This window comes from Epinephelus fuscoguttatus, linkage group LG6 (genome assembly GCF_011397635.1).
Source record: "Epinephelus fuscoguttatus linkage group LG6, E.fuscoguttatus.final_Chr_v1".
Taxonomy (NCBI): Eukaryota; Metazoa; Chordata; class Actinopteri; order Perciformes; family Serranidae; genus Epinephelus; species Epinephelus fuscoguttatus.
The window spans coordinates 10447497-10459548 of NC_064757.1; the positions used below are offsets into that span (position 1 = coordinate 10447497).

Here is a 12052-nt window from a genome sequence, read left to right on the forward strand (position 1 = left end):
GTTTGAGTAAAGGTTCATTAACATTTTAACAAGTTGTTTCTAGCTCAAAGACCTTGGTGACCTCACAGTACAAACATATGTTGGGATACTGAATGCACAAGACAAAAATATCATTGTTTTCATACCAGTTAGAACAACTTCATTATTACCTTTTTTGATGTCAAAAAGTTTAATAAATTCAAAAGTCCTTGCCAAAGAAAAATGACTGTTTCTATGGCTCTTAAAATCTACTGAAGAGGAGATATTTGTTGTTTTTTTCATAGTTAGAATATGCTTTAGGGAAGATACAGCTGGCTCCTCAGCTTAACAATATTAAGAGTACTGGTGTCTAAGATAACTTCACTTACCATTGATAAATTTAAAAATTTGAACCAAATTAACCACATGAGAATTAGCAGGATCATATTAGCTTATCGTCATGAGAGGCTACATAATAACTCAAATGAAAAACAGGACTCAGTTCTGATTTTATTTCTCCAATCTCTGGAAAAATGTCAGCATATGGTAAGGTTCAAGGTGTAAGTGCCTCGTTAAATACTCATTTACCAGAAAGAAATGACAAGGATGGAGCATATGTTCAAATCCTTTATTCACAACATATAATAAATGCAGCTCTATGTTTAATAAAAAATAAAGTTTGTGGTTTTAAATGTGCCATTTGTTCATACAAAAAAGCACAACCAGGAAGAAATCACTTTCCATAAATTCAGAAAAGCAATTTCATGGTAATTTTTGATTTTATTTAAATAACACATAATTATGTCTGGTTTGAAAAGTATAGTGCAAAATGTATACATAATACCAAAATTATAAAACAAAACAGAGTGACAATGAGCAAATAACCTAGTCTTCACCATGTTCAACAGAGAACATGATTCAACATTTACACCTTTGTTCTGCCACATGGTCAAAACATCCATACAATTTATCCGTTAATCCAGCATGTTGCCACGACACCACGACAGGAACTGTTTTGTTTTTTTCTCAGTGAAGTGAATTAAACTGATGACTTCATGTTTCAGTACATCAGTCCACTGTCCATGTTCTTCTGCAGGCAGAGTGAGCCCCATAGACAAACTATGAGGTATTGCATTGAACTAGTTGTCATTTAATGCACATGTCACACTTTAGAGCATTAATTACCTGAGACACTCAAAACACAACTACTTCCTGTATTCCGCGTTGACAGAATCATCAGGATAAAAAGTGACAGAGGTGAGTCAGGAGGATTTTTCTAAAAGGCAAGTGGAGGTGAGGCTGGTGGCTGCTGATGAGCCTCTTAAAGACTTCAACACTGAACAAGACAAACTGGATGTCATCATTGGCCCTGAATTATGTGCACACTATTTTCGGGTAATTCCTACTCTATGTCATGATTCCCACATTTCATCCACTGTAGTTTCACAAGTCTGAAATACTCACAATTTGAGATATCAATAGCTCCAATATCAGAATTAAAATTTAACAAAGACATGATGAAATCCATTTAGACCATCTGTTCGTCCCCAAAACAAGTGGATAAAAAAATTAAAATTACTTAGATTACTAAAAACCCCAGCTTTTAATCCTTTAGGAGTCAAGTGGTACTGACTATATAAGAGGGAAAAAGAGCGGTGAATCTGCAGCATTCATTTCAGCAGTTGGTCTTATTAGCACCGGAGAGGATGGCCCAGGGGATCTGTGACAACAGGAGGAGCCGCTAGTCCAGGACTGTCGACCTGCAGCATCAGATCTCTACTATGATGAGCGGAGGAAGAGTGAAATCCAAACCCATCATCGCTGTACATCAACTCTCCTTAAAGATCAACAGGATATCTTCGTCTGTCCCATAGCTCCGCCGAGCCTCCTCAAAGTTACTGACGCTGGTGCAGCACACACCTGAATAACACACACACATACACAGTTCCAAACCATAGACATACTTGTCACTACAGCAGCAGTCAGAGGATTATAGTAGCTGAAGAAGCAGCTAATTGTCTTTTTTTTTTTTTTTTGGCCACTCTAGCAGCATGGTAATGTCTATCTACATTTCCTCAGTGTCACATTGACTACGTTTATATGCACAAAATGTTCTGGAGTTTGTCCTTGTTTTGAAAAAGACAAAATTCTCGCTAAGCTGTTTACATGGCTGATGAATACATACATTCCATTAATATTCCTGTTAACATGAAACCGTGCATACCCGTGAGAAATTAAGTAATACCTTGGAGTTAACTAAAAAGTCTACATTACTGACAAAACCATTAATTGAAGCTTAAAAATAAAATGGACTGAAAAATGCTCTTGGCCCTGTCTACACATATACAGATATTTTAGAAAAAATATATTTTCTTCTATGTTTTGACCTCTTGTCCACACAAACAGAGTTTTAGGAGATATTTTTTAAAACGTGAAGGTCATGTGGCCAGAATTTTGAAATAGCCAATGCAGTAAGAATCTTGATTCATATTTGATCAGCGCTGCCTAGTTTGACAGTTTGACTGCAGTTCATGAGAAGTGACTGACATGATTGACAGCTGTGTTAGGGATACCTTGGCTCTGATTGGTTGGTCTGATTCTGGTGAGTGCACCATGCAATAAGAGGAGAAGAGGGATATGATTGTATTTCCACAAACCATCTGTCCAATGTACTTCTTTCAGAACATATTGACAGATTCGGCAATTATGACCTGCTTGACTGCTTTGTCAGGATTTTATTTAGCAAAACCAAAACTAACAAAAGCCCAGGCCCTGACAATATCTCAGGTCACCTCCTCAGACACTGTTCAGATCAACTGTCCTTTATTTTCCACCACATATTCAAGAGCTCCTTAGAGCAGCAGACGGTCCCTGAACTGTGAAAAAGGTCGATAGTTGTGCCTGTGGCCAAAATTAAATCCCCAAAGTCCATCAATGATTACAGACCTATAGACCTGACCTCACTGGTTATGAAGGTCTTTGAAAAGATTATTAAAAGAGAGCTGGTGGACACTGTCGAGGACACCTTAGACCCCCTACAATTTGCATATAGGAGTAAAAAAGGGGTGGATGATGCAGTTTTAACCCTTCTTAACTTTGTTTTTAAACACCTTGAAGGCCCGGCCACCCATGCACATTTACTGTTCTTAGATTTTACTTCTGCTTTTAATACAATGCAGCCCCATATTTTAGCCTCCAAATTATTATCAAATTTTAATTTGTGCCCCAGTATTGTTGGATGGATTTTAGATTTCTTAACAGACAGATCACAACATGTTAGAGCGAACAGTGCTCTGTCTGATGTCCTTCTCTCCTCCACTGGTTCTCCGTAGGGCTGTGTCCTCTCACCTATTTTATATATCCTGTACACTGACGACTGTAGAAGCTCACATCCAGATAGACATGTACTTAAGTTTGCTGATGACACAGTCATAGTGAGTCTGTTACAGGGGGAGGACACAGCTCCTGGACCAGTGGTGGATGATTTTATTCACTGGTGTGATGATTCTTTTTTAAACTTAAATGTGACAAAGACCAAGGACATGTGCATAGATTTCAGAAGGAATTCGAACCCACCACTCTTAACAGTAATTAAGGAGGAGACTATGGAGCGAGTCACAACCTTTAAGTACCTTGGTGTGGTCATTGACAATAAGCTGTCCTTTAATGAAAACACGGACATTGTGTACAAAAAAATCACAACAGCGACTGCACTTCCTCCGGATGCTGAACCGGTTTGGAATGTGCAGCAAATTGATGTCAATGTTTTATTATTCAATAGTTGAATCGGTCCTGGCTTTTGCCATCATCTCCTGGTTTGGCAGCCTCTCACTAGGAGATAAAAAGAGGCTGGAACACATTGTTAAAGTTGCCAGCAAAATCATTGGTGTTGCATTACCTGATCTGCCTACAATATTTAGCAGGAGGGTAAAATCTAAGGCTCGGGACATCATACAGTGTCCTGATCATCCTCTCCATGCCGAGTTTGAACTCCTACCCTCTGGCAAGAGATTCAGATTGCCAAAGGCAAAATCAAACAGATTGAAAAATTCCTTCATAACACAAGCCATTACCCAACTTAATTTAAATTTTAAAAAATGAACAGTTATGATGCACTCTACACTCTACTCTCAGTCGCCCCCCAGGGTATTTGTGTACTTACCCTTCAGTGTCGTGTCAAAACTTGTGTGAATGTGCTTTCTTTGTTTTTTTATGTGTTTGTTTTTTACCTACCTGCAAAGCAAATTTCCCTTTGGGGACAATAAAGTTGAAAGCTGAAAGTTGAAAGTTGAAGTTGTCAAGTTGTAAGAGCCCTGGTGTGATCGCTTTATATTTTATGTGCTGTCTGACCAACAGTTTGAAACGCAAACTGTTATGTCAGATATAATTAATCGCGAAAAAGCAGAAAACAAAATATAGTTACACCACATTCTGGTTGTGCTTTGGACACAGGAGGGTACTCACGGTCAGAATATGCAGGGTTGTTGTAAAACACACAGCCAGTGGTCCTGTTGAAGCCGCACACTACCACAAAGTGACCCTGGTACTCTGGCTTCCTGCAGAAACACTTCTGGCCCACAGGCAGGAAGCAGCAGTATTTGACAGGCGATGAGCAGAGTTCACATGTCAAGACAACAGCGTTGACCAGCACTATGGCGACATGGCCCTGCTCCAGATGGGACTGTATTTCCTGAACCGTCACTGAGCTATGAGAAGACACCCACAAATACATGTCAGAGGTTAGGTTAACTTAGTCTAAGGCAAAAGCGGGTGGTTTATCCAAGTGTGTAAGTATTAACACAAAACTCACCATTTCTTCACCATCACACCTTTGCTCTCTGCTTTAAGGAAGAGCTCATTCACTCTGTCTTCTTCTGTGTCAAAATGCTTCTTATAGAAGGACTGCAAACCACACCAAAAGACAACAAATACACTATCACACTCACAGAACTTTGAAAATTCAAATCTGGTTAGGACAGCAATGGTAGCTCTGACTCAGAAAAGTACCTGATTCCTAAAGCCCTTATCAACACCCAGAGTCTGTGTGCAAAAGCAGTGTTTGATTCCTAGATGGCACATGAGGTAGGCCAGGTCTATAGTCCACACACTCTCCGTCAGCTTTAGATCCCAGCATGCTCTCTGAAACTCCTCATCACTGACTGGATGGAGATACCTGCCAAGATTGGACAGTTAGAGACAGTGAATCCCTGTGTTTTTATACCTGAACTTGAATAGCTACATTATGACAATTTACAAAGTCAGCCTACAATCACCTTCAGAACATACAGGATTTTGAGAGACTTTTTTTTTTTTTTTTAAATATTTTTTTGGGCAGGACAGGTAAGCGTGAAAGGGGGAGAGAGAGAAGGGGGGATGACATGCAGCAAAGGGCCACAGGCTGGATTCGAACCCGGACCGCTGCGGCAACAGCCTTGTACATGGGGCGCCTGCTCTACCACTAAGCCACCGACGCCCCAGGATTTACAGCGCTCTGAATTGCATTGTTGCAGGAAAAGAACTGTATAAATAAACTTGCCTTTTAACTGTTGTGCTCCCGTGTTACACTACACATGTAGAACAATGTATTATCGTTATTAAATATCACTTGCATGATGATAACGAAGACTGTGGTTATTCAGGACACCTCTGACAGAGTAAATAATGCAAACTGATTAATACTTATGATTCAAGATGTTAGCAAGTTTTGTGTGCACTTACTTCAGGACCATCCTGGAGCAGGCTAACCCACAGTCCCAGTGGTACAGCTGCCGAATGACAGGAACATTCAGCAAGACGGCATCCTCTGAGAAAACCCATGGTGTTATTATTAGTGTCTCTCTGAAGATGTAAAGTAACGCTGCTATAAAAAAACAGTGTTAGCTCCTTGACATCAGGTCGTGTCACTCACCTGTCATTCTGTTGTATTCTTCCTTAGACAAGCAGCCAACTAGCTAACATAAGACAAGCTAGTCGGTCTTGTTTACAGCATTTTAGCAGTGGTTGGGTTTCCTCATGGATGCTAACCTAAAGACACCAGCTGCCCAAATGTAACTTTAGCTGCCAGGCTAACAGTGTTAACTAGTCTGTTGGCTGCTTCGCTGGTTAAACAGCGAGGTGAACTCATCGACGCACACCACCGCCACTCATACAGTTATTAGTTAACTAAGCAAATAATGGATTAAAAATAAACTATATTTAGTTTCAGGTTTTTTGTGGTGACGAGGGCTCTGACTAAAAGGCTTTGCTTCACTCCTCTGTTGTTTGCTAGCATACTGGGAGGCTTCTTGTGTTAGGTTGTGTTGTCACTTAAAGTAATGCTGCCCCCGTGCGGTGTGGAGGACTCATCTCCTCAAAGGGGACCCATTTTCAAAACGCATGCATGTTATTCCTATGGTCTAAGACAGTCTAAAATATTAATAAACATGGACAACTGTCTTCCAAATCCAAAAACTCTTTTTTTTTTGTCAAAGTTTGGAGCTGCTCCACAGACAATGAAGGATGTTAATGACACTGAGAGCAGCCAGGGGAATGTGCTGAGTTTTTTTCTGTCTCAGAACTGAGAACACTACAACATGATAAAGCTAATTTGGATATAAAAAAAAGAAAACAAATGTTCTGTGGGTCCACAAAATCAGGCTCCCATTCAATGTCTATTGCCGTAGCTCAGTCCATAGGGACTTGGGTTGGGAACTGGAAATAACACGTGGGAATATTTAATTTAGGTGGTGTTACCCTTTGGAAAATATGACTGAGACGAGAGGGTAATTTCATAACATTTTTTTTAATACTACTTATAACATTTACACATGCAACCAATTTTATTGAAGAAATCAAGTGGTGTTGAAGATTAATGCAGGTTCAGATCCCTCTGCTGAAAAAAAAGTTCCCATGTTGATGTGTCCATGCTACTGGGTTCCATAGCTGGTGCCCAATGACACCTGTATTATAAAAATAGAGAGAAACAGATTAAATCTTAAATCATGATTGACCCCCAAAAATAAGCATTTTATTTTAATGATAATCAGGGTGAAGTCAGGTTAAAGTGGGATATCAGACATAATGGGACAAATAGGGTGTGACATCTTGGGCTCTTTAAATGTTTGCAGCCTGTCATTAAACATGTTATTGCATCGTTTATGTCACTGGTCCCTGAACTTGCAAGGTAAACCATGTGGCATGTTGATTTTCTCCTCTTGGTAATAGGAGTGCTGCAGCTGAAACAATAGCGTAGAACAAGGAAAATGGTTGTAGGATGGTTTTAAAAGCAGTTTGAATCACAATCAAAGTATTTTCACAACACTTTTCTTTATTGGAAAGGATTTTGATTGAATCCAGAACTAGCCGTCATTGTTACACACACAGATGTGTCCAGTGTAGGCGATATGGCACCAAGGAAATCGGCAGCAAAAAAAAATGAGGGAAGCAAAAAAAAAAAAACTAGACAATCTCTTTTAATGAATAGATAGGTTACATAAATGATTTATTAAATTATGACTGAACACATAAATTAATTAACTTTTTAAAAGTAAATGAACACGACTGTCCCATTTTACCTGAACACGTCATTGGAGTGAGGTAGAGGTTCTTGGTATGTTTGAAGGTCTAAAGTTTCTAGAGTATTTTACTTGGCAACGTGTTTTTTGCATAGAAATATAACAGAGATACATAACAAGTTTTAAAAGTAACACTTGAGATAATCTTCAGAATTTTAGGTGGTTTTCTTGTGCCCAACATTACCAGACTTCACCCTACTGTAAGCAGCGGGGAATGTAAAATGTGAAACTAAAAGGATCAGTCACTTACTGATTCAGTCTCAGCGTCCTCATTCAGATATGTGGATTTTTGTTTGCTGTAAAGATCTCGTTTACTCATGCATGTCAACATAAACCAGTCAGAAACCACTGGAACCTGTGGAGAAAAAAACCCACTCAAATTCTGTCTTGTTATCGAAAAAGGCATTTATTTTCATCATATAACAAGTGCAGGACTGAACATGTCTTCTTACCAAACTGAGGAAGGATAATGCTGCACCCAAGTTCACTATAGTTGGTACAATTCCAAATTTTCCTGCCTGCAAGATAAGAGAGCCCCCCAGGTATTGTCAGAGCAAAGAGAACACACACATTTATGTGATGAAGTCATGGAAATTTAGAGATTTATTTGGCCTCACAGTTCCAAATACAATGACGTCAAATCGGATCCCGTATGCTTTGATTAAGTCTCTAGTTTCCTCTCCATCTTGGGTCTTGTAGTATTTTGCAAACCTAAAAGCAGTGCTTGTTAAATTTATTTCCCATCTAAATCCATTTATCAGCAAGTGTTTGTTAAAAATGCTCTCACCTGAAGTTGTATCCAGGAGCCAAATTGTTGACAGGATTTTTGCTGTCCAGCCTGCGGAAGCTGTACTTGGGGTAACATTTCCCTGCCCACCAGTCAAGGTCACAGCTCCAGTCAATAATAATACCGAGGATACCGCCCTTTATGAACATAAAATAAAACTCATTCATTATCCAACTGTGTACACGTTTACTCATATATGACACTTAAATGACTTTTAAAAGACTTTACAAGAGATAAGGAAGTGTAGAGGGGTAACTTATATAGCAATGAAAATTATGAAACGTGGGTGTCATATTTAAAGGGATAGCTCCAATCTTTTGAAATGGGTTTGTATGAGGTACTTATCCATAGTCAGTGTATTAGATACAGCTGCTTCCCCACTGCTATGGGCTGTCTGATGGAAAGGTAGAGTCGTGAACATACGGTCAATAAAGCGTACACTTAAACTCTTGTAGACTTTTTTGTGTGGGTCCTTGTTTAGGTGGCTAAAATATGTTGCCCCCGTCCAAAACAGTAGATTGCTTAGCTTTCGTGTCTGCACTCCTGCTGCTTCTCTTAACTGGGGGTGTATTGACCGACAATTACAGTTGGTAAAACACTACCTATGAATTAGTGCTCCATACAACTCCACTTCAAAAAATCCGAACTATCCCCGTAATTCTGGGCGTACCTTCAGAGCCATGTCTTGAAATTCCTCCCCGGCTTCTGAAACAATGTGTTTAAGGCGGAATATGGGACAGTAAGGGTCTGTTGTAGGATTGAATTCACACCTCTTCAGGTATGAGGAGTTAATCTGTGACAGTATGTTTCTTCTGGGGAAGGAAGGAAGTCAAACATTTGATACAATAGCACACAATAAAACAGTATATTTGCATAAACTGCACTGATAAGAGCCTTTCTTTTACATTCACAAACTCTGACCTGTGAAAGTTGAACTTTGGGTACGTTATGCTGTTTTTGATCAACACAGTGAAGTTCTCTGCTGCAGCCAGCAGTGCATGTCTGTGGGAAACAACAGGTCAAGCCATCTCTACATCATACTATAGTTACTTAAATATTAACATTAACATATAACATTGGATATATTCTTACTCAGGCAGCTTAGTGTCTATTTCAAGGGGGCACCATGAGAGCACTTCACAGGTCCGGGCAGTTGTGGAGTAGTTCTCACACAGCCCTGTCTGTATGCCTGAGTGGAAGATTAATGTCAATGGGTGTTTTCTGTGTGGTATCACATCTCTTACAGCAGGTGAATTAACACATATTGATCTGATGCCACAAGGTGAGGAAGGCCTACCATTGCCTCGAGGATTACTGTGTCCTTCAATACAGTCACAGTCGTCTACGCAATCAGCTGATAGGTTTGGAAGCTGGAGGAGAAATCACCAGTGTTATTCTGTCAGTTGTTATGACCCTGCCTGTATAAGTCTACATCAGAACGCCTCTTTAGTAAAGTTACTGGCCTGAGCAGGTTGGTGTTTTGTAAGCTGAACAGTTACAGTGAATCTAAATAATGTGTAGAGCCCCCATCTTAGTCCTGACCTTAACTTTTATGACTTTACCATAAGACTCCATCATTAATGCTTAGTTACCAAAGCCGTCAGGCAAAGTGAATTTATCAATCCATCCAATATTTGTTGAGAAATTTCAGTCTGGACCATAATGGAGGACAGAAAGATATTGCCATCTCTACAGCTATGTCACTAGCATGGCTAGTCAAATATTTACTGGTTCCAGCTTTATAAAAGTGGATTAAGTTACATCATTTAATTAAGGTATGTTTGGGTTTTCTATTTTCTATCTATCGGAACTTGTGACATTTTTTGAATAAGCTTCTGACAATTTATGCTTGATTATCATTCAGTTTGTTGGGACAGTAACTGACAGCTTAATAATAAAATATGATCATTAGTTGCAACTCTACACTCTTATGCAGGGTTGCAACAGCATGAGCAACTATATTGTCGCAGAGTAGCCATTAAAGTGTTACTGAAGCACTCATTGAAGTAGTTACATCATCAAGGACTTGTGTGTGTCTGTTATTTGCCACAGAGCAACTCGACTTAATGTCTGATACAGTTTGTATTTGGTCATGAAAAATATCTATGCTTATGATCAGAGTCTGAGCCCCATTTTTACATCACACAAGGCTTCTAAAATGGCTGGGACTGATGTGGTCCAGCATAACTCACAACAATCATGATTTACAATCATGTTTTTAGGGAGTGAAGATTTGGTGACATCACTACTGTTTTTTAGGGATGGGAACTGAAATTTGGTAAAAAATTATCAAATGCGAAATGCCAAATACCAGGTACTCCTAACAAAAAACATAACAAAATTAAATAAAATTAAAAAAAGAAGATTATGTGGTATTGTATGACATGAAATGATGGCAAAGATTATCAACTGTTGAAGAACACAAGTAAAATGAATCGATTAAGGGGATTCAAGAGACATCTACACTTAAAAAAAAGAATTTGAAACATGGGTAAAGATTTGAACATTTGAGGGTGATTTTTACAATTCTTGGAGAACTCTCTCTTTAAAAAGGGTTCTTTAGGATGAAAGGGGTTGTTAATGAAACGCTTAATTTACAGAGAACTCTTGAAGAACCCTTTCCTCAGAACCATAGCTCTGTAGGAAGATCCCTTTTGGAACCCTTACTTCCCTTAAGAGTATAAAAGATACACTACAAATTAGCCTAAACTCTAATGAAATGTTGTAAATCAACACAAAATGCTTACCTGAAAATAGTTTGAGCAGCAGTAACATATCAGTGACTCACCTCAGGACAACGTGACTGAGTTTGACGGGGGGTGACAACCATATTGGTTAAAACAAAGAATGAATTACTGCCCTGTAAGACAGAGGAGAAATGTCAGGAGGCTGTCTCACTCACAGTCGCAGCAGAACAAACTGTGTCGATCAGTTAATCGCCATGCCATAAACCACGGATGACAAGTTAAAATGGAGAGGGGTGATAAAGTTTGTGTGCGTGTGTGTGTGTGTTTGTATGGTTAAATACCTGAGATGGGATAACATAATCAGCCACGTCCCAGAACCGGGGCTCCATGTCAGATGTGTTGGTGAAGGCAAAACCTTTCACTTTGGTGGTGACGCTGCTGATTACAGAGTCTGTGTCTTGGTAGGCCTTCTGCACCACACACACATACCTGCAGGTTTTAAGTTGCATCACACCTGAACAAGGCAATCGAATCATAACACATCTCTAGGCTCATTACAACAGTACTTTATGACTACTTTAGCTTTAAATCAACATTCAACCAAATCCCAACCCAGCACAATGGTAACACCATCTTCCCCTCATCATCATTTGTTACTTACCCCACCACATACAGCACCACCAGAAGCTGGGTGAACCTGAAGACACATCCTACCCCAAAGTTCGGAATAACCAGTGTTTTTGGTGTTTCATAATCAAATGTGTAGTGCAGACAGCTGTTGCAGCAGCCTGAAGTCCTGCTCATTGCTGCACCACTCACCAGTGATGGAGGATGCAATAACGATGAGTGGACATAGCTGCCATTATTCAAATCATTGTATTCAAATCATCTTGGCCTTCCTATGTTTTACATGTAGTGGACATAATTATACAACCCCCATATAGTATAGGCTTGACAAGCACTTTCTAAACTTTGTACATATTTTGGCTGTACTAAAAGAGTCAGAGATGAGTCAGTGCAAAAATAAAATTGCAGTTGGTCAGTGTCATAATCACATGCTGAAAGGA

At 39.4% G+C, this 12052-nt stretch overlaps 2 protein-coding genes across 2 annotated transcripts; both read right to left on the reverse strand.

Moving 5' to 3' along the window:
* Window positions 1–572: 572 nt before the first annotated feature.
* On the reverse strand, window positions 573–6340 carry gucd1 (guanylyl cyclase domain containing 1). Its single transcript, XM_049577782.1, has 6 exons — window positions 5867–6340; window positions 5677–5761; window positions 4966–5131; window positions 4769–4860; window positions 4423–4664; window positions 573–1878 (listed from the first exon to the last, which is right to left on the reverse strand). Exons 1-6 carry the CDS (start codon window positions 5871–5873, stop codon window positions 1787–1789), a joined length of 684 nt encoding a protein of 227 aa, XP_049433739.1. The 5' UTR covers window positions 5874–6340; the 3' UTR covers window positions 573–1786.
* A 406-nt stretch (window positions 6341–6746) lies between these two features.
* On the reverse strand, window positions 6747–11827 carry p2rx4b (purinergic receptor P2X, ligand-gated ion channel, 4b). Its single transcript, XM_049577780.1, has 12 exons — window positions 11647–11827; window positions 11327–11474; window positions 11087–11158; window positions 9596–9668; window positions 9391–9487; window positions 9220–9300; window positions 8969–9110; window positions 8299–8435; window positions 8129–8222; window positions 7964–8029; window positions 7762–7866; window positions 6747–6896 (listed from the first exon to the last, which is right to left on the reverse strand). Exons 1-12 carry the CDS (start codon window positions 11787–11789, stop codon window positions 6864–6866), a joined length of 1191 nt encoding a protein of 396 aa, XP_049433737.1. The 5' UTR covers window positions 11790–11827; the 3' UTR covers window positions 6747–6863.
* Between the last annotated feature and the right edge of the window lie 225 nt (window positions 11828–12052).

Coding starts and splice junctions, on each gene's coding strand:
- gucd1 (XM_049577782.1), bottom strand. Junction 4,665..4,768: donor GGTGTGATGGTGAAGAAATG/GTGAGTTTTGTG, acceptor GTCTTCTCATAG/CTCAGTGACGGTTCAGGAAA. Junction 1,879..4,422: donor CAACCCTGCATATTCTGACC/GTGAGTACCCTC, acceptor TGTGTTATTCAG/GTGTGTGCTGCACCAGCGTC.
- p2rx4b (XM_049577780.1), bottom strand. CDS start 11,789: ATGAGCAGGACTTCAGGCTGCTGCAACAGCTGTCTGCACTACACATTT. Junction 11,475..11,646: donor GTGGTGCTGTATGTGGTGGG/GTAAGTAACAAA, acceptor TAAAACCTGCAG/GTATGTGTGTGTGGTGCAGA. Junction 8,223..8,298: donor GCTCCTGGATACAACTTCAG/GTGAGAGCATTT, acceptor CACTGCTTTTAG/GTTTGCAAAATACTACAAGA.